Source organism: Rhinoraja longicauda, chromosome 15, assembly GCF_053455715.1.
Source record: "Rhinoraja longicauda isolate Sanriku21f chromosome 15, sRhiLon1.1, whole genome shotgun sequence".
NCBI lineage: Eukaryota > Metazoa > Chordata > Chondrichthyes > Rajiformes > Arhynchobatidae > Rhinoraja > Rhinoraja longicauda.
Genome location: NC_135967.1, coordinates 45,992,648 through 46,011,897, shown reverse-complemented (window position 1 = coordinate 46,011,897; position 19,250 = coordinate 45,992,648). Strand labels below are relative to the sequence as shown.

Sequence of the window (19,250 nt, the reverse complement as noted above, 5' to 3'; positions counted from 1 at the left end):
CTCCAGTGCCATAGTGAGGCCCGCCGGAAATTGGAGGAACAGCACCTCATATTTCACCTGGGCAGCTTGCAGCCCAGTGGTATGAACATCGACTTCTCCAACTTTAGATAGTTCCTCTATCCCTCTCTTCCCCTCCTCCTTCCCAGTTCTCCCTCTATCTTCCTGTCTCCACCTATATCCTTCCTTTGTCCCGCCCCCCCTGACATCAGTCTGAAGAAGGGTCTCGACCCGAAACGTCGCCCATTCCTTCTCTCCTGAGATGCTGCCTGACCTGCTGAGTTACTCCAGCATTTTGTGAAATAAAAGAATTGGGAACAGCTGATTCGGACCGTGCCATATAATTCACAGCAGGCCCACGCCACCTGCTCCTGGTGTGGAAGAGATTCACTGTTTACATTAGAGCTACTCAAATATTACACGTGCTCAATGAAATAATAGTACATCAATCCCCCTCCGCAACCTCCAGGGGGCAGCACAGTAGCACCGCGGTCGAGTTTAGTTTCATTTTGTTTAGCAGTACAGCGCAAACAGGCCCTTCGGCCCACCGGGTCCGCGCCAACCAGCGGTCCCCGCACACTAACACTATGACACACACACGCTGGCGGCCATTTAAACAGGAGCGGAGAGGCAGCAGCTCCTCCCTCGCGCCACCCTGCCACCTGAGCTGCTGCCTCACAGCGCCAGAGACCCAGGTTCGATCCCATCTGCGGGTGCTGTCTGTACAGAGTTTGTACGTTCTCCTTGTGACCGCGTGGGTTTTCTCCGGGTGCTCCGGTTTCCTCCCACACTCCAAAGTCGTGCAGGTTCACCGGGTGGCGCCGTAAGATGGCGGCCTCGCCAATGGTACGTCTCGCCCTTTTCTCCTTTTGTTGTTGTTAAGTCTGTCGTTAAACGTAGGTTTTACTGCATCTTTAGTTTTTGTATTATGTGGGGGGTGGGGGAAGCTTTTTCTAATTTCTTTCCCCCGACGGAGATGCGACTTTTCCCCGTAGCGTGTCTCCGCCCGCACTGCGGCCTGACGTCGTGGAGCTGATCTCTTTGTCAGGGGTCAACCGCGGGAGCCTGCAGGAGGACAACACACATCGTGGAGCTGGTGGTCCCTGGTTAGGGAACGACTTCGGGAGCTCAAACTGCAGGAGCTACCACCGCCCCAATCACGGGGGCTTCGACCACCGGCTGCAGGAGTTTCGATCGCCCCGACTGCGGATGGTTCGATTCCCCCGACCGCGGGGAAAAAAGGAGGGAAGAAGATTAGACTTTACTGCCTCACATCACAGTGGATGTTTATGTTAACTTTTATGTAGTTGCGTGTCTTGTTGCTATTTTTGGTATGGCTGTCCGGAAAATCAAATTCCTCGTATGATTTGACATGCTTGGCTAATAAATTAATTACAATTACAAATTCAGTAGGACTTACAAATTATTCCTCATGTGTAGGATGGTGCTGGTTGGCATGGATCGCTGGTTGGCATGGACTCGATGGGCCGAAGGGCCTGTTTCCCTGCTGTATCCCCATCTCCATCTCTGTCTCACAGACAGAAAATGCTTGACATTTTACCTTCTGGTTTAATTGTTATGAAAAATGAGTCATTTGGCAAGGAAGACATTTTAATTTCAAAGTGAAGTTAATTGTGCCTTTAATGAGAGTTAGAAAAATAGAAACATAGAAAATAGGTGCAGGAGTAGGCCATTCGGCCCTTCGAGCCTGCACCGCCATTCAATATGATCATGGCTGATCATCCAGCTCAGTAGCCTGTACCTGCCTTCTCTCCATACCCCCTGATCCCTTTAACAAAAAGGGCCACATCTAACTCAATCTTAAATATAGCCAATGAACTGGCCTCAACTACCTTCTGTGGCAGAGAATTCCACAGACTCATCACTCTCTGTGTGAAGAAATGTTTTCTCATCTCGGTCCTAAAAGACTTCCCCCTTATCCTTAAGCTGTGACCCCTGGTTCTGGACTCCCCCAACATCGGGAACAATCTTCCCGCATCTAGCCTCTCCAACCCCTTAAGAATTTTATATGTTTCTATAAGATCCCCCCTCAGTCTTCTAAATTCCAGCGAGTACAAGCCCAGCCTATCTAGTCTTTCCTCATATGTAAGTCCCGCCATCCCAGGGATCAATCTGGTGAACCTTCTCTGTACTCCCTCTAAGGCAAGAACGTCTTTCCTCAGGTTAGGAGACCAAAACTGCACACAATACTCCAGGTGCGGTCTCACCAAGGCCCTGTACAACTGCAGCAGAACCTCCCTGCTCCTAAACTCAAATCCTCTTGCTATGAATGCCAACATACCATTCGCTTTCTTCACTGCCTGCTGCACCTGCATGCTTGCTTTCAATGACTGGTGCACCATGACACCCAGGTCACGTTGCATCTCCCCTTCTCCCAATCGGTCACCATTCAGGTAATACTCTGCTTTCCTGTTCTTGCCGCCCAAGTGGATAACCTCACATTTATCCACATTATATTGCATCTGCCATGCATTTGCCCACTCGCCTAATCTATCCAAGTCACTCTGCATCCTCGTAGCATCCTCCTCGCAGCTAACACTGCCACCCAGCTTCGTGTCATCCGCAAACTTAGAGATGTTGCATTCAATTCTCTCGTCCAAATCATTAATATACACTGTAAATAACAGGGGTCCCAGCACTGAGCCTTGCGATACCCCACTAGTCACTGCCTGCCATTCCGAAAAGGACCCGTTTATTCCTACTCTGAGAGCTTGGAGAATTCTTCCTTGTGCTAACTGCACGATGTGGGGGAGGGGGGTTGAGTAATTGCATTCAGGGTGATGGGCAGACACTATAGTGTAAAGCCATCCCTTTTCTCAGCCATATTATTAAACGGCTGGAGATGTAGAAGCAAGGAACTGCAGATGCAATAAAACAAAACACAAAGTACTGGAGGTCAGGCAGCATCTCTGGAGAACAGGTCGAATGTTATGTAGGTTAATTGACTGGTAAAAATCGTAGGTTGTCCCTACTGCGTAGGATGGTGCTAGTGTATGGGGACCGCTGGTTGGCAAGGACGCGATGGGCCGAAAGGCCTGTTTCCATGCTGTCTCTCTAAACTACACTAAATAGATACACCGATCAGCCAAAACATTATGACCACCTGCCTCATATGCTGTTGATCCTCCGTGTGCAGCCCCATACGCAGCAGGGTGCGATGCACTGTGTATTGCGACACATTCCTCCCGTGACCACCATTAAAATTCTCTGTGACTTGTGCCACAGTTCGGACCAGACGGGATAGCCTTCGTTGCCCTCGCGCATCGATGAGCCTTGGGCACCCAACACCCTGTCTGTCGCCGGTTTGTGGTTTGTCCCTCCTCGGACCACTGTCGGTCGGTACTCACCACTGCTGACCGGGAGCACCCCACAAGCCTTGCCGTTTCAGAGATGCTCTGACCCAGTCGTCTGGCCTGAACAATTCGGCCCTTGTCAATGTCGCTCAGGTCTTTACTCCTGCCCATTTCTCCTGCATCCAACGCGTCAACTTCAAGAACTGACTGTTGACTTGCTGCCTAATATATCCCACCCCTTGACAGGTGCCATTGTAACAAGATAATCAATGTTATTCACTTTACCTGTCAGTGGTCATATTGTTTTGGCTGATCAGTGTATACTCCTATAATCAAGGACCAGTCTCACCCCGGCCACTCCCACTTCTCCCCTCTCCCATCGGGCAAGAGGTACAGAAGTGGGAAAACGCACACCTCCAAATTCAGGGGCAGTTTCTTCCCAGCTGCCTTGTTTATTTTAGTTCATAGACACAGTGTGGAACAGGCCCTTCAGCCCATCGAGTCTGCGCCGACCAACTATTACCCGTGTGTTAGTTCTCTCCTACACACTTGGGACAGTTTACTGAAGCCGATAATCCTACAAACCTGCACATCTTTGGAGAGTGGGAAGAAACCCACGCAGGTCATGGGGAGAATGTACAAACTCCGTGCAGACAGCATCGGTAGTCAGGAACAAACCCGGGTCTCTGGTGCTGTAAGGCAGCAACTCTACCGCTGCACCGCCTCTGAGCCATTGCTTTCTTCCTGGCATTAGTCTTGTTCAGTTCAGTTCAGATGCACAGCACGGAAACAGGCCCTTCGGCCCACCGGGTCCGTGCCGCCCAGCGATCCCCGCACACTAACACTATCCTAGGGACAATTTTTTTTACATTTGCCCAGCCAATTAACCTACAAATCTGCACGTCTTTGGAGTGTGGGAGGAAACCGAAGATCTCGGAGAAAACCCACGCAGGTCACGGGGAGAACGTACAAACTCCGTACAGACGGCGCCCGTAGTCAGGATCGAACCTGAGTCTCCGGCGCTGCATTCGCTGTAAGGCAGCAACTCTACCGCTGCGCCACCGTGCGCTCTTGCATTAGGACACTACATTTGCTTTTTGGGGAAAAATAATTGGGGAGGAAATCAGGTTATCATTTTCGAATTAGCCTCAACGAGCATCTTGGAACACAAGGACACTAGTTCATAAATGATAGGAGCAGAATTAGGCCATTCAGCCCATCAAGTCTACTCCACCATTCAATCATGGCTGATCCATCACTCCCTCCCAACCCTATTCCCCTGCCTTCTCTCCATAACACCTGACACCCGTACCAATCAAGAATCCATCTATCTCTGCCTTAAACAATATTCACTGACTTGGCCTCCACAGCCTTCTGAGGCAAAGAATTCCACAGATTCACCAACCTCAGCTTAAAGTTGTCTCTCCTCATCTCCTTCCTAAAAGAACATCCTTTAATTCTGAGGCTATGAGCTCTGACAATAGACAATAGGTGCAGGAGGAGGCCATTCGGCCCTTCGAGCCAGCACCGCCATTCAATGTGATCATGGCTGATCATTCTCAATCAGTACCCCGTTCCTGCCTTCTCCCCATACCCCCTGACTCCGCTATCCTTAAGGGCTCTATCTAGTTCTCTCTTGAATGCATTTAGAGACTTGGCCTCCACTGCCTTCTGAGGCAGAGAATTCCATAGATTCACAACTCTCTGGCTGAAAAGGTTTTTCCTCATCTCCATTCTAAATGGCCTACCCCTTATTCTTAAACTGTGGCCCCTGGTTCTGGACTCCCCCAACATTGGGAACATGTTTCCTGCCTCTAACGTGTCCAACCCCTTAATAATCTCTGGTCCTAGACTCTCCCACTAGTGGACACATCCTCCCCACATCCACTCTAGTCAGGCCCTTCACAATTCGGCATGTTTCAATGAGATCCCCCCTCAATCTTCTAAACACCAGCGTTGTGTGAAGCTGCAGAACTTCCAGCCGTGGGAAGACTAAACTGCCAGGGAGATTATCTCTTGTTTGTAGGGAGCGTGGGTTAATCGCAGTGCAGAGTGCTGCTCACTGATTCTATTCAGATGCCAAGGTTTTGCGCAAGGTTTTGCTTTGATCACAAGCAATGTAAATCTATCCAGGAATGACGGCAACTCAAATGGCAACGTCTCTGCATCAAAACATTTCTGCGGGCTGGTTCAACATCTTTCATAGTCTCTCGGTTGTCAAAACTGCACCATTTCCATTCTGAAATGCTGTTTAGTTTACTTTACAGGTACAGCAGGCCTTACTTTACAGGAAACAGGCCCTTCGGCCCACCGAGTCCGCGCCGACCAGCGATCCCCGCACACTAACACTATCCTGCACACACTAGGCACAGGTTACACTTACACCGTCAATTAACCCACAAACCTGTACGCTTTTGGAGTGTGGGTCTGCTAACAGGATCATAACGATCAGGTGAAAATGTACTCTGAAGAGGCAGCCTTTCCCAGAATATGGGATTAAACGGAACACTCTTTAGACTTTCGAGGTGCAGCGCGGAAACAAGTTCTCCGACAACGATGAGAAGGCCTACCGGGAGGAGGTGGCTGATCTGGCACTCTGGTGTCAGGACAATAGCCTCCTCTTGAATGTCACTAAAACGAAGGAGCTGATTGTGGACTTTAGAAGGGCTTAACATCCAAGGACGTACACGCCAAATAAATGGGTCTACTGTGGATAGGGTGAGCAGTTTTAAATACCTGGGAGTCCACATCACAGAGGATCTGACATGGACAACACACATTGCCGCACTGGTGGGTAAGGCAAGGCAGCGCCTTTACCACCTCAGACAGCTGAGGAAATTCAGAGTGTCTCTGAGGACCCTTCAGTGCTTCTACTCTGGGGCTGTAGAAAGCATCTTGTCCGGCAACATCACAGTCTGGTTTGGGAACAGCTCTGCCCAGGACAGGATGGCCCTGCGGAGAGTAGTGCGTTCGGCTGAACGCACCATGGGAACTACACTCGCCCCCCTGCAGGACCTATACATCAGGAGGTGCAGATCCAGAGCCAGCAACATTATGGGGGACCCCCACCACCCCAGCAACGGACTGTTCCAGCTGCTACGGTCAGGCAAACGCCTCCGCTGTCACGCTGTGAAAACAGAGAGGATGAGACGGAGTTTCTTCCCACAGGCCATCAGGACTGTTAACTCTTATAACTCCAGGGACTAAATCTTGTCTTCTCTGTGTTAACTTTTATTTATATGCTGTAACTGTAATTCTTTTTTGTGCACAATCCGCAGGCATTGCCACTTTCATTTCACTGCACATCGTGTATGTGCACGTGACAAATAAACTTAACTTGAGTTGACTTGACTTGACCTTCGGCCCACCGAGTCCGCGCCGACCAGCGATCCCCGCACACTAACACTATCCCCCACGCACTCGGGCCAATTTACATTTTTACCAAAGCCAATTAGCCGACAACCCTGCATGTCTTTGGAGTGTGGGAGGAAACCGGAGCCCCCGGAGAAAACCCACGCAAGTCACGTGGAGAACGTACAAACTCCGTACAGACAGCACCCGCAGTCAGGACCTCCGGCGCTGTGAGGCAGCAACTCTACCGAGTTGCCCATTGCCAAACCTAATGACTGATTTAATGAGAGGACACTAGGAACTGCAATTGCAGGTTTACAATGGAAAAGTGCTGGAGTAATTTAGACGGTCAGGTAGCATCGCTGGTGAATATGGATAGGTGACGTTTCGGGTCAGGACTCTTCTTCACATTTAATCATCTTGAGGATCCCAAAATATCTCCTAACCCTCAAAATAGAAACTAATTCCAGCTTATTACTAATTAAATGTCAGTTCTATTATCCCAGAAAACTCTTACAATTAGGTTAGCAAGTACTATCACGATGTTTAAGAAACATTCGGACAGGTACATGGGTAGAACAGGTCTAGAGGGATATGGTTCAAAGGGAGGCAAGTGGGGCTGGTGTAGATGGGACATTTTTGTCGGTACTGTGTATAGATACATGATAAGGGAATAATGTTTAGTGCAAGGTAAAGCCAGTAAAGTCCAATCAAGGATAGTCCGAGGGTCACCAATGAGGTAGATAGTAGTTCAGCACTGCTCTCTGGTTGTGGTGGGATGGTTCAGTTGCCTAATAACAGCTGGGAACAAACCGTCCCTGAATGAAACGTGTGTACGTTTTCACACTTCTGTACCTCATGCCTGATGGTAGAGGGGAGAAGAGGGAGTGGCCGGGGTGAGACTGGTCCTTGATTATGCTGCTGGCCTTGCCGAGGCAGCGTGAGGTATAGATGGAGCCAATGGAAGGGAGGTTGGTTTGTGTGATGGTCTGGGCTGCGTCCACAAGTCTCTGCAATTTCTTGTGGCCTTGGATGGAGTTGTTCCCAAACCAAGCTGTGATGCATCCTGATAAAATGCATTCTACGGTTCATCTGTAGAAGTTGGTGAGAGTTGCAGGGGACGTGCCAAACTTCCTAAGCCTTCTAAGGAAGTAGAGGCGTTGGTGAGCTTTCTAGGTCATTGCTTCAGTACGGGTGGCCCAGGAGAAGTTGTTGGTGATACTGACTCCCACGAATCTCTACATCGGCGCCATCAATGCAAACTGGGGTATGTGTCCCGCTCCGCTTCCTGAAGTCGATCTCCATCTCCGGCTTCCTCCCACACTCCAAAGATGTACAGGTGTGGAGGTTAATTGGCTTGGCGCAAATGTGAATAGGCCCCAGTATTTGTAGGGCAGTGTCAGTGTGCGGGGATCGCCGGTCGGTGAGGACTGTGGGCCGAAGGGCCTGTTTCCGCGCTGTATCTCTAAACTAAACAGCAAGTGCTGGCACACCTCAGCCAGCACGCACCAGAAAAACACAAAGCAAAAAGGAAAAAATAACACATTTTAAAAATCACAGTACCGAGCGCCACAGTAGGTCCTTCTTCCCTGTGGCTATCAAACTGTACAACTCCTGTCATGGGGTAGACTGAATCCCCCACAAACCTTTCCACTCATCATTTTAATTTCATCTTTCATGTATCTAGTGTTTTATGACTGTTGGCAGACCAATTTCCCACCTGGGATAAATAAAGTTCTATCATATTGTATCGTATCGTATCATATCTGCTGCAGTTGTACAGAGCATTGGTGAGACCACACCTGGAGTATTGCGTACAGTTTTGGTCTCCTAATCTGAGGAAAGACATTCTTGCCATAGAGGGAGTACAGAGAAGGTTCACCAGATTGATTCCTGGGATGGCAGGACTTTCATACGAAGAAAGACTGGATAGACTCGGCTTGTACTCGCTGGAATTTAGAAGATTGAGGGGGGATCTTATAGAAACGTACAAAATTCTTAAGGGTTTGGACAGGCTAGATTGCAGGAAGATTGTTCCCGATGTTGGGGAAGTCCAGAACAAGGGGTCACAGTTTAAGGATAAGGGAAAAGTCTTTTAGGACCGAGATGAGAAAACATTTCTTCACACAGAGTGGTGAGTCTGTGGAATTCTCTGCCACAGAAGGTAGTTGAGGCCAGTTCATTGGCTATATTTGAGGGAGTTAGATGTGGCCCTTGTGGCTAAAGGGATCAGGGGGTATGGAGAGAAGGCAGGTACAGGATACTGAGTTGGATGATCAGCCATGATCATATTGAATGGCGGTGCAGGCTCGAAGGGCCGAATGGCCTACTCCTGCACCTATTTTCTATGTTTCTATGTTTCTATGTATATCATTTTTAGATTTAGAGACACAGCGCAGAAACAGGCCCTTCGGCCCACCGGGTCCGCGCCGCCCAGCGATCCCCGCACATTAACACTATCCTACACACACTAGGGATAATTTTTACATTTGCCCAGCCAATTAACCTACAAACCTGTACGTCTTTGGAGTGTGGGAGGAAACCGAAGATCTCGGAGAAAACCCACGCAGGTCACGGGGAGAACGTACAAACCGTACAGACGGCGCGCAGTAGTCAGGATCGAACCTAGGTCGACGGCGCTGCATTCACTGTAAGGCAGCAACTCTACCGCTGCGCCACCGTGACCGCCCTTCGGCCATGTCGCGCATATCGAATATCATATCGTATATCATATTGCATCGTGTCGTATCATATTGTTTCGTATCATATCATATCATATTGTATCATATCATATTCTATTGTATCTTATCATTATCGTATCGTATTATACCATATCGTATCGGATTATATATCGTATTGTATGGTATCGTGTGGCGCAGCGGTAGAGTTGCCGCCTTACAGCGAATGCAGCGCCGGAGACTCAGGTTCGATCCTGACTACGGGCGCCGTCTGTACGGGGTTTGTACGTTCTCCCCGTGACCTGCGTGGGTTTTCTCCGAGATCTTCGGTTTCCTCCCACACTCCAAAGACGTTTAGGTATGTAGGTTAATTGACTGGGTAAATGTAAAAATTGTCCCTAAGTGTGTGTAGGATAGTGTTAGTGTGCGGGGATCGCTGGGCGGCGCGGACTCGGTGGGCCGAAGGGCCTGTTTCCGCGCTGTATCTCCAAATTAAAAAAAGTCAATTCAAAGCAATGACCTACCACGGTGATGGCATCGTTGAGCAGTGATTCTCCAAAGACCAGGATGTGCAGCTGCTCGTTGACATGGATCTCCTCGAAGACGGAGAGCACAGCCACGGGGTCGACGGCCGCGATCAAACTGCCGAACAACAGGTTGTGCAGCAGCGAGATGTCCTTCAGGCCAAACGCCTCGATCTGGCAGATGCCGTACAGGGACAAGCCGATGCCAAAGACGTTCCACAAGGTCCCTACCACCGCGTACCACAGGATGGTCCCGATGTTCTCAAAGAAGGGCCGGCTGGGCATGAAGTAGCCCGCGTCCAACACGATGGGGGGCAGCAGGTAGAGGAAGAAGACGTCCGTGCTCATGACGGGGGGCGACCTCTCGTTCACCCCGTAGATGATGCCGCCCATGACCAGCCCCACCATGATCAACAGACAGCTCTCGGGCACGATGGAGGGAAGCTTGATGTAGAGGTGAAAACCTGCGCGGGGTTAGAAAACAGCAGACACAAGGTTAGATATCAGGAGTATCGAGGCTTCCGCACGGTGGCGCAGCGGTAGAGTTGCTGCCTTACATTGAATGCAGCGCCGGAGACCCGGGTTCCATAGGGGATAGACTTTTTGCAGGGGACCGGGTGGGAAGAAGTGTAGTCCAGATAGCTGTGTGAGTCGGTGGGCTTGTAGTAAATGTCCGTCACTAGTCTGTCCCCTGTGACGGAGTTTGTACGTTCTCCCCGTGACCTCGTGGGTTTTCTCCGAGACCTTCGGTTTCCTCCCACACTCCAAAGAGAGTGGTGAATCTGTGGAATTCTCTGCCACAGAAGGTAGTTGAGGCCAGTTCATTGGCTATATTTAAGAGGGAGTTAGATGTGGCCCTTGTGGCTAAAGGGATCAGGGGGTATGGAGAGAAGGCAGGTACGGGATACTGAGTTGGATGATCAGCCATGATCATATTGAATGGCGGTGCCGGCTCGAAGGGCCGAATGGCCTACTCCTGCACCTATTTTCTATGTTTCTATGTTACTAAGACGTGCAGGTTTGTAGGTTAATTGGTTTGGTAAATGTAAAAAATCAATTCCCTAGTGGGTGTAGTATGGTGTTAATGTGCGGGGATCGCTGGTCGGCGCGGACTTGGTGGGCCGAAAGGGCCTGTTTCTGTGCTGTATCTCTAAACTAAACTAAACATGGCAAAGTCATGCAGCCGACAGCAGGTGGGTGACACATAGAAACATAGAAAATAGGTGCAGGAGTAGGCCATTCGGCCCTTCGAGCCTGCACCGCCATTTAATATGATCATGGCTGATCATCCAACTCAGACACGGTGGCACAGCTGGTAGAACCACTGCCCCACAGCACCGGGCACCCCGGCTCACAGGTTTGTACGTACTAGGGGCAGAATATGGCCATTCGGCCCATCTAGTCTACTCTGCCATTCAGTCATGGCTGATCTATCTCACCCTCCCAAACCCATTCTCCCACCTTCTTTTATTTATTTTCGTACGGCTGTAAGCCAATTTGCATATCACTGTACATTAATTGTAAGAAAATAACTGCAGATGCTGGTACAAATCGAAGGTATTTATTCACAAAATGCTGGAGTAACTCAGCAGGTCAGGCAGCATCTCAGGAGAGAAGGAATGGGTGACGTTTCGGGTCGAGACTCTTCTTCAGACTGTATATTAATTGGTACACGAGACAATCAAAGACCTTTGAAACCTTCTCCCCATAATCCCTGACACTATATCTGTATATATAGACACAAAAAGCTGGAGTTACTCAGCAGGACTGGCAGCATCTCTGGAGAGATAAAGGATGAGATCTGGACCCTTCTTGGTTCAGCAAAGATTGTTACTGAAGACCTATGATTTCTGACCTCAATTTGGCAACGATTTTGAGAATGTCATTATTTAGTCGCACTAGACGTTGGTGAGGCCACACTTAAAATGGTGCGTTCTGTTTTGGACACCACTCTACAGGGAACATGCCATTTTTAGACTGGAAGGAGAGCAGAGAAGATTTGCAAAGGCATCCGCTGCTCTAGATGTCAACTTCTTTACATCGGCGAAACCAAACGCAGGCTCGGCGATCGCTTCACTCAACACCTTCGCTCAGTCCGCCTTAACCAACCTGATCTCCCGGTGGCTGAGCACTTCAACTCCCCCTCCCACTCCCAGTCTGACCTTTCTGTCATGGGCCTCCTCCAGTGCCATAGTGAGGCCCACCGGAAATTGGAGGAACAGCACCTCATATTTCGCCTGGGCAGCTTGCAGCCCAGTGGTATGAACATCGACTTCTCCAACTTTAGATAGTTCCTCTGTCCCTCTCTTCCCCTCCCCCTTCCCAGTTCTCCCTGTCTCCACCTATATCCTTCCCTTGTCCCGCCCCCCTGACATCAGTCTGAAGAAGGGTCTTGACCCGAAACGTCGCCCATTCCTTCTCTCCTGAGATGCTGCCTGACCCGCTGAGTTACTCCAGCATTTTGTGAAATAAATACCTTCGATTTGTACCAGCGTCTGCAGTTAATGTCTTACCCTGCAAAGGTTTCAAGGTCATTTTATTGTCACATGTACCAATTAAGGTACAGTGAAATTCGACTTACGGGGATGTTGCCAGGACTCGATGGCCTGAGCTACAGGGAGAGGTTGGGCAGAAGAGAACTTTATTCTCTGGAGCACAGAGGGGTTCTAAGGGGCGATCTTATAGTACTGCATAAAATCATGAGGGGAGAGATTGGATGAATGCATCGTCTCTTGCCCGGAGAAGGGGAGTCAAGAACTGGATGGCATAGGTTTAAGGTGAGAGGGGCAAGATTTAATAGGAACCTGAAGGGCAACTCTTTCACACAGAGGGAGATTTAGAGATACAGTGCGGAAACAGGCCCTTCGGCCCACCGAGTCCGCGCCGCCCAGCGATCCCCGCACACTAACACTATCCTACACACACTGGAGACAATTTTACATTTACACCAAGCCAATTAACCTACATACCTGAACGTTTTTGGGGTGTGGGGGGAAACCGAAGATCTTGGAGAAACCCCCACGCAGGTCACGGGGAGAACGTACAAACTCCATACAGACAGCGCCCGTAGTCAGGATCGAACCTGGGTCTCTGGCGCTGTGAGGCAGCAACTCTACCGCTGCGCCACCGTGCTGGTACTATAACAACATTAAAAGACACTTGGACAGGTGTCTGGTGTGTACCAGTGCGAGTGACACCTAGGGTTGCCAACTGTCCCGTATTAGCCGGGACATCCCGTATTTTGGGCTAAATTGGTTTGTCCCCGTACGGGACCGCCCTTGTCCCGTATTAGGCCCGGGGGGCACTGTAGGCCCAGACGCTGTAGGCCCGGACATTGTTGGCCCGGACACTGTAGGCCCAGACACTGTAGGCCCGGACGCTGTAGGCCAGGACACTGTAGGCCCAGACACTGTAGGCCCGGACGCTGTAGGCCAGGACACTGTAGGCCCGGACGCTGTAGGCCAGGACACTGTAGGCCCGGACGCTGTAGGCCCGGACGCTGTAGGCCCGGACGCTGTAGGCCCGGACGCTGTAGGCCCGGACGCTGTAGGCCCGGACGCTGTAGGCCCGGACGCTGTACGCCCGGACACTGTAGGCCCAGGCACCGCCTAACGGAGGTTACGTAGCAACCCACCTCCCAGCCGGTGCGGCCGCCATTGGTGGAGCGGGAGCACGTGGCCGCTGGCTGGGTGAGGTCACGTGGGGCACGAGGGCGGTGTCGTCACCTTGTCCCTTACTCGGGAGTGGGATAGTTGGCAACCCCTAGTGACACCAGAAATGACAGATAACGTTTCATTAATTGCCACATTCCTGGATAATTAACATTTGTGCGAATGCTTCTGAAAAACATTGCTTTTAAAATCGCTGGCATTTAATTATATGGCACTGTGCAATCGAAGAGCCTTATCGACCTTATCATATAACGTAATAACAGGGAACTACAGATGCAGGTTTCTGCCAAAGATAGGCACAAAATGCTGGGGTGACTCCGCAGGTCAGGCAGCATCTCTGGAGAGAAGGAATGGGTGACGTTTTAGGTCAGGACCCATCTTCAGACTGATTATGGTTTAGAGATACAGTGTGGAAACAGGTCCCTTCAGCCCGCCAGGTCCGTGCCAACCAGCCATCACCCATGTGTTGATTTTATCTTCCACACTAGGGACAACTGAGGGAAACCAATTAACCTATAAACCTGCGTGTCTTTGCAATGTGAGTGAACACTGGCGATCCCAGAGTTAAAAGCACCAGAAATGATCTACTTGTAATGCGAAGGGGAGCCTGGTTGCAGCCGACAGCCTTACAAACATAATTCAGTGCAAGTGACCTCATCTTGATTCCATGCTGCAACGACACCCAAAATACAAAAGACATCTTTCAACATTCAAACTCCATTCATTCTTGCTGGAATTGGGAGAGAACGCAGACCATGACAGCACAGGAACAGGCCCTTCAGCCCCCTCTTCCACGAAGAAGAAAGCAAGGACGGACGGCGCAGTGGCGCGGTGGTAGAGTCGCTGCCTCACAGCGCCAGAGGCCCGGGTTCCATCCTGACTATGGGTGCTGTCTGTACAGAGTTTGTACGTTCTGTAGGCCCGGACACTGTAGGCCCGGGTTCCATCCTGACTACGGGTGCTGTCTGTACAGAGTTTGTGCGTTCTGTAGGCCCGGACATTGTAGGCCCGGGTTCCATCCTGACTACGAGTGCTGTCTGTACAGAGTTTGTACGTTCTGTAGGCCCGGATACTGTAGGCCCGGGTTCCATCCTGACTACGGGTGCTGTCTGTACAGAGTTTGTACGTTGTGTAGGCCCGGACACTGTAGGCCGGGGGCCGCAGCAGTCCCGGACAGTGTAGGCCCGGGCTCCGCCTAACGGAGGTTGGGTAGCGGCCCGCCTCCCGGCCCGGGCGGCCGCCATTGGTGGAGCGGGAGCACGTAGCCGCTGGCTGGGTGAGGTCACGTGGGGCGTGGGGCGGTGACGTCACCCTTTGTCCCTTATTTGGGAGTGGGGAAGTTGGCAACCCTACTAAAGGGCCTCTTCCTGTACGATAATGTTCCATGCTCTAACAATGAGGCGTAGATAGGATAGACAGTCAGAACCTTTTGCCCAAGGTGGAAATGTCAAAGACTAGATGGCATGGCATAAGCGTGAGAGGGTCAACGTTTAAAGAGGGTGTGTGGGGCCAGGTTTTATTTTACGCAGAGGCTGGTGGGTGCCCGGAACACGCTGCCAGGGGTGATGGTGGACGCAGATATGATGTTGCTGTTCAAGCAGACAAGAGATTGTCTTTGCATCATGGTCAGCACAGACATTGTGGGCCGAAGGGCCTGTTCCTGTGCTGCACCCCTCTGGGTTCTGATGCTGTAAATAGACCTTAGAGATACAGCACGGAAACAGGCCCTTCGGCCCACTGAGTCCGCGCCCACCAGCGATCACCCCGTACACCAACACTATCCCTGGGACAATTTTATCGAGGTCAATTAACCTACAAACCCGCACATCCTTGGAGTGTGGGAGGAAACCGGAGCACCCAGACATCCCACGCAGTCGCGGGGAGAACGTACAAACTCCGTACAGACAGCGCCCGTGGTCAGGATGGAACCCGGGTCTCCGGCGCCGTGAGGCAGCAACTCTACCGCTGCGCCACCGTGCCGACCCCTCACGCCCCTCTCTAAATAGGTAGAGAGGCATTTCATGACCGACCAAAAAAAAAAATACTCAGTGCTCCTTGTCTCTTGCAGTTTGGCGGCCAGAACGACTACTTTTATCGGAAGCAAATATTCAAGGTATTAATTTGCACAGAAGAGGTATGGGAAACATTGTCAAATAAACCGTCAGAAATTGGATCGCTCAAACATCGGCTATTCGTTCCGACATCGGAAAAGAGGATTGGAAAATGATTAGTCTAGGGTGAGGAGAAAAATCCCGGCTTCAGGGCAATGCTTGATAACTATTTCATTAGTTGGAGTGCAGCAATAATAACATCCATCTTGTACATCCGATAAATAGCTATCAAATCGACAAGATTAAAATTGAACTCGGTGGGAAAATGCCATTATGCAAAACAACTGCGAGAATTAAGAATTCGGACGCAGAATGGATTCATAGAAAAAAACATAGAAACATAGAAAAATCAGTGCAGGGGGAGGCCATTCGGCCCTTCGAGCCAGCACCACCATTCATTGTGATCATGGCTGATCGTCCACAATCAGTAACCCGTGCCTGCCTTCTCCCCATATCCCTCGATTCCACTAGCCCCTAGAGCTATGTCTCACTCTCTCTTAAATTCATCCAGTGAATTGGCCTCCACTGCCCTCTGTGGCAGAGAATTCCACCAATTCACAACTCTCTGGGTGACAAGAGAGTGGCGGTGTAGGTTGAACGGGCTGCTATGTTCATTACATTATTGCCCCAATTCACGGTGGCGCAGCGGTAGAGTTGCTGCCTCACAGCGCCAGAGACCCGGGTTCGATCCCGACTACGGGAGCTGTCTGCACGGAGTTTGCACGTTCTCCCCGTGACCCGCGTGGGTTTTCTCCGGGTGCCCCGGTTTCCTCCCACACTCCAGAGACGTGCAGGTTTGGAGGTTAATTGGCTTCAGTAAAAAAATTGTAAATTGTCCCTCATGTGCAGGATAGTGCTGGTCAGCACGGACCCAATGGGCCGAAGGTCCTGTTTCCGACGTTGCATTTCGAACGTCTAAAGGCAGGTACGATGGCGGCATTTAAGAGGTAGTGACATTTGGGAGTTTGATATCAAACTCTGACGAGCTTAGTTCACTATTCACGACACTGGGCATCACAGCTTGGTTTGGGAACAGCTCCATCCCAGACCACAAGTAATTGCAGAGAATTGTGGACGCAGCCCAGACCGTCGCACAAACCAACCTCCCTCCCATTGACTCCGTCTACACCTCACGCTGCCTCAGCAAGGCCAGCAGCATAATCAAGGACCAGTCTCACCCCGGCCACTCCCTCTTCTCCCCTCTCCCATCGGGCAAGAGGTACAGAAGTGTGAAAACGCACACCTCCAGATTCAGGGACAGTTCCTTCCCAGCTGTTATCAGGCAACTGAACCATCCTACCACAACCAGAGAGCAGTGCTGAACTACTATCCACCACATTGTAGACCCTTGCACTATCTTTGATAGGACTTTGTTGGACTTTACCTTGGGCTAAACATTATTCATGCTATTCCCCCTATCCTGTATCTGAACACTGTGGACGGCTCGATTGTAATCATGTATTGTCTTTCCACCGACTAGATAGCACGCAACAAAAGTCTTTCACTGTGGCTCGGTACACGTGACAATAAACTCAACTCAACTCAACAATAATAGGAATAAACTAATACCACTAAAGTGAACTGGAACAGCGATGTGTACTGTGTAAACGTAAAGCCGGGCATTGTGGTTACATGTACCAGTGTGTAGGAAAAACAAACTGCAGATGCCGGTCTAAATCGAAGGTAGACACAAAATGCTGGAGTAACTCGGAGGGACAGGCAGCATCTCTGGAGAGAAGGAATGGGTGACGTTTCGGGTCGAGACCCTTCTTCAGACTGATGTCAGGGGAGGGGGCGGGACCGAACCCGAAAGGGTCTCGACCCGAAACGTCACCCATTCCTTCTCTCCCGAGATGCTGCCTGTCCCGCTGAGTTACTCCAGCGCTCTGATTCTACCTAAGGACCAGTGAGATACCTGGTGGAACACATTCCAATGCTCGAGTTCACCACGAATGCAAAAACACACGGAAATACAGTCATAGTCATTGAGTCACAGTGCGTGGGAACAGGCCCATATCGGCCCAACTCTCCCACACCGGCCAACATGTCCCAGCTACACTAGTCCCACCTGCCTGCGTTTGGCCCATATCCCTCCAAACCTGCCCTATCCAGGTACCTGTCTAACTGCTTCTTAAACGTTGGAATAGTCCCAGCCTCAACTACCTCCTCTGGCAGCTTGTTCCATACACCCACCACCCTTTGTGTGAAAAAGGTTACCCCTCAGATTCCTATTAAATCTTTTCCCCTTCACCTTAAACCTGTGGTCCTCGATTCACCCACTCTGGGCAAGAGACTCTGTGCGTCTACCCGATCTATTCGCCTCATGATTGTGTACACCTCTATAAGGTCTCCCCTCATCCTCCTGCGCTCCAAGGAATAGAGACCCAGCCTACTCAACCTCTCCCTATAGCTCACACCCTCTAGTCCCGGCACCAACCTTGTAAATCTTCTCTACAACCTTTCCAGCTTGACAAAATCTTTCCTATAATATGGTGCCCAGAACTGAACACAATACTCTAAAGAAAAGGAATAGGTGACGTTTCTGATCGAGAACCTTCTTCAAGGGCATGACACGAAACGTCACCCATTAATTTTCTCCAGAGATGCTGCCTGTCCCGCTGAGTTACTCCAGCTTTTTGTGTCTGTCTTTGGTTTAAACCAGCGTCTGCAGTTCCTTCCAACACAATACTCTCAATGAGACCTCACCAGCGTCTTATATAACTGCAACATGACCTCCCACCCTTCTGACCTTCCAGGATAAAGCAGGCAATAGACAATAGACAATAGGTGCAGGAGGAGGCCATTCGGCCCTTCGAGCCAGCACCGCCATTCAATGTGATCATGGCTGATCATTCTCAATCAGTACCCCGTTCCTGCCTTCTCCCCGTACCCCCTGACTCCGCTATCCTTAAGAGCTCTATCCAGCTCTCTCTTGAACGACGGGAGATCCAGATTTCCATTAGTCCCATGCTCGTAACGAGGACCATTATAACAAGAACCTTGATCCACTGAGCCGCCAAGTCTGGCCTATCTGTCTGCCAGCCTGCTGAAGAATCCCTCCAAAAACAGCCAGCATTACAGAACAAAATAAAATCACCATTAAATGCACATTTGGAGGGCAGTTTATCATAATTCATCGTTTGGGATCAACTGCAGCAATTTCCCTCGCGGCTCCGTCACTGCAGATGTAGATTGTGCGAGGACAACCGGTAATATATATGTATGTATGTTTATATATATATATATATATATATGGAGAGAGACTCTTAAGGATAGCGGAGTCAGGGGGTACGGGGAGAAGGCAGGAACGGGGTACTGATTGAGAATGATCAGCCATGATCACATTGAATGGCGGTGCTGGCTCGAAGGGCCGAATGGCCTCCTCCTGCACCTATTGTCTATTGTCTATTGAGAGAGAGAGAGAGAGACACACACACACACACACTATGTATGTCTAGCAGCTAACAATGGCCTGTTTCCTTTATCATTGTCACTTTTTTGCGTATCTTTCATTCATTGTTCTTTATCTCTCTACACCATCATCTATACATCTCGTTTCCCTTTCCCCCCTGACTGTCAGCCTGAAGAACAGGGTGCAGGCAAA

At 50.3% G+C, this 19,250-nt stretch overlaps 1 protein-coding gene across 1 annotated transcript in view; it reads right to left on the bottom strand.

The window, feature by feature from the left end:
* Positions 1 to 19,250, bottom strand: part of LOC144600701 (sodium/hydrogen exchanger 2-like) — a 56,505-nt gene that overhangs the window by 36,576 nt on the left and 679 nt on the right. Inside the window, exon 2 of the mRNA XM_078412606.1 lies at positions 9,865 to 10,328. Within this exon, the coding sequence (XP_078268732.1) occupies positions 9,865 to 10,328 (464 nt within the window). The remainder of the gene's footprint in view (positions 1 to 9,864; positions 10,329 to 19,250) is intronic.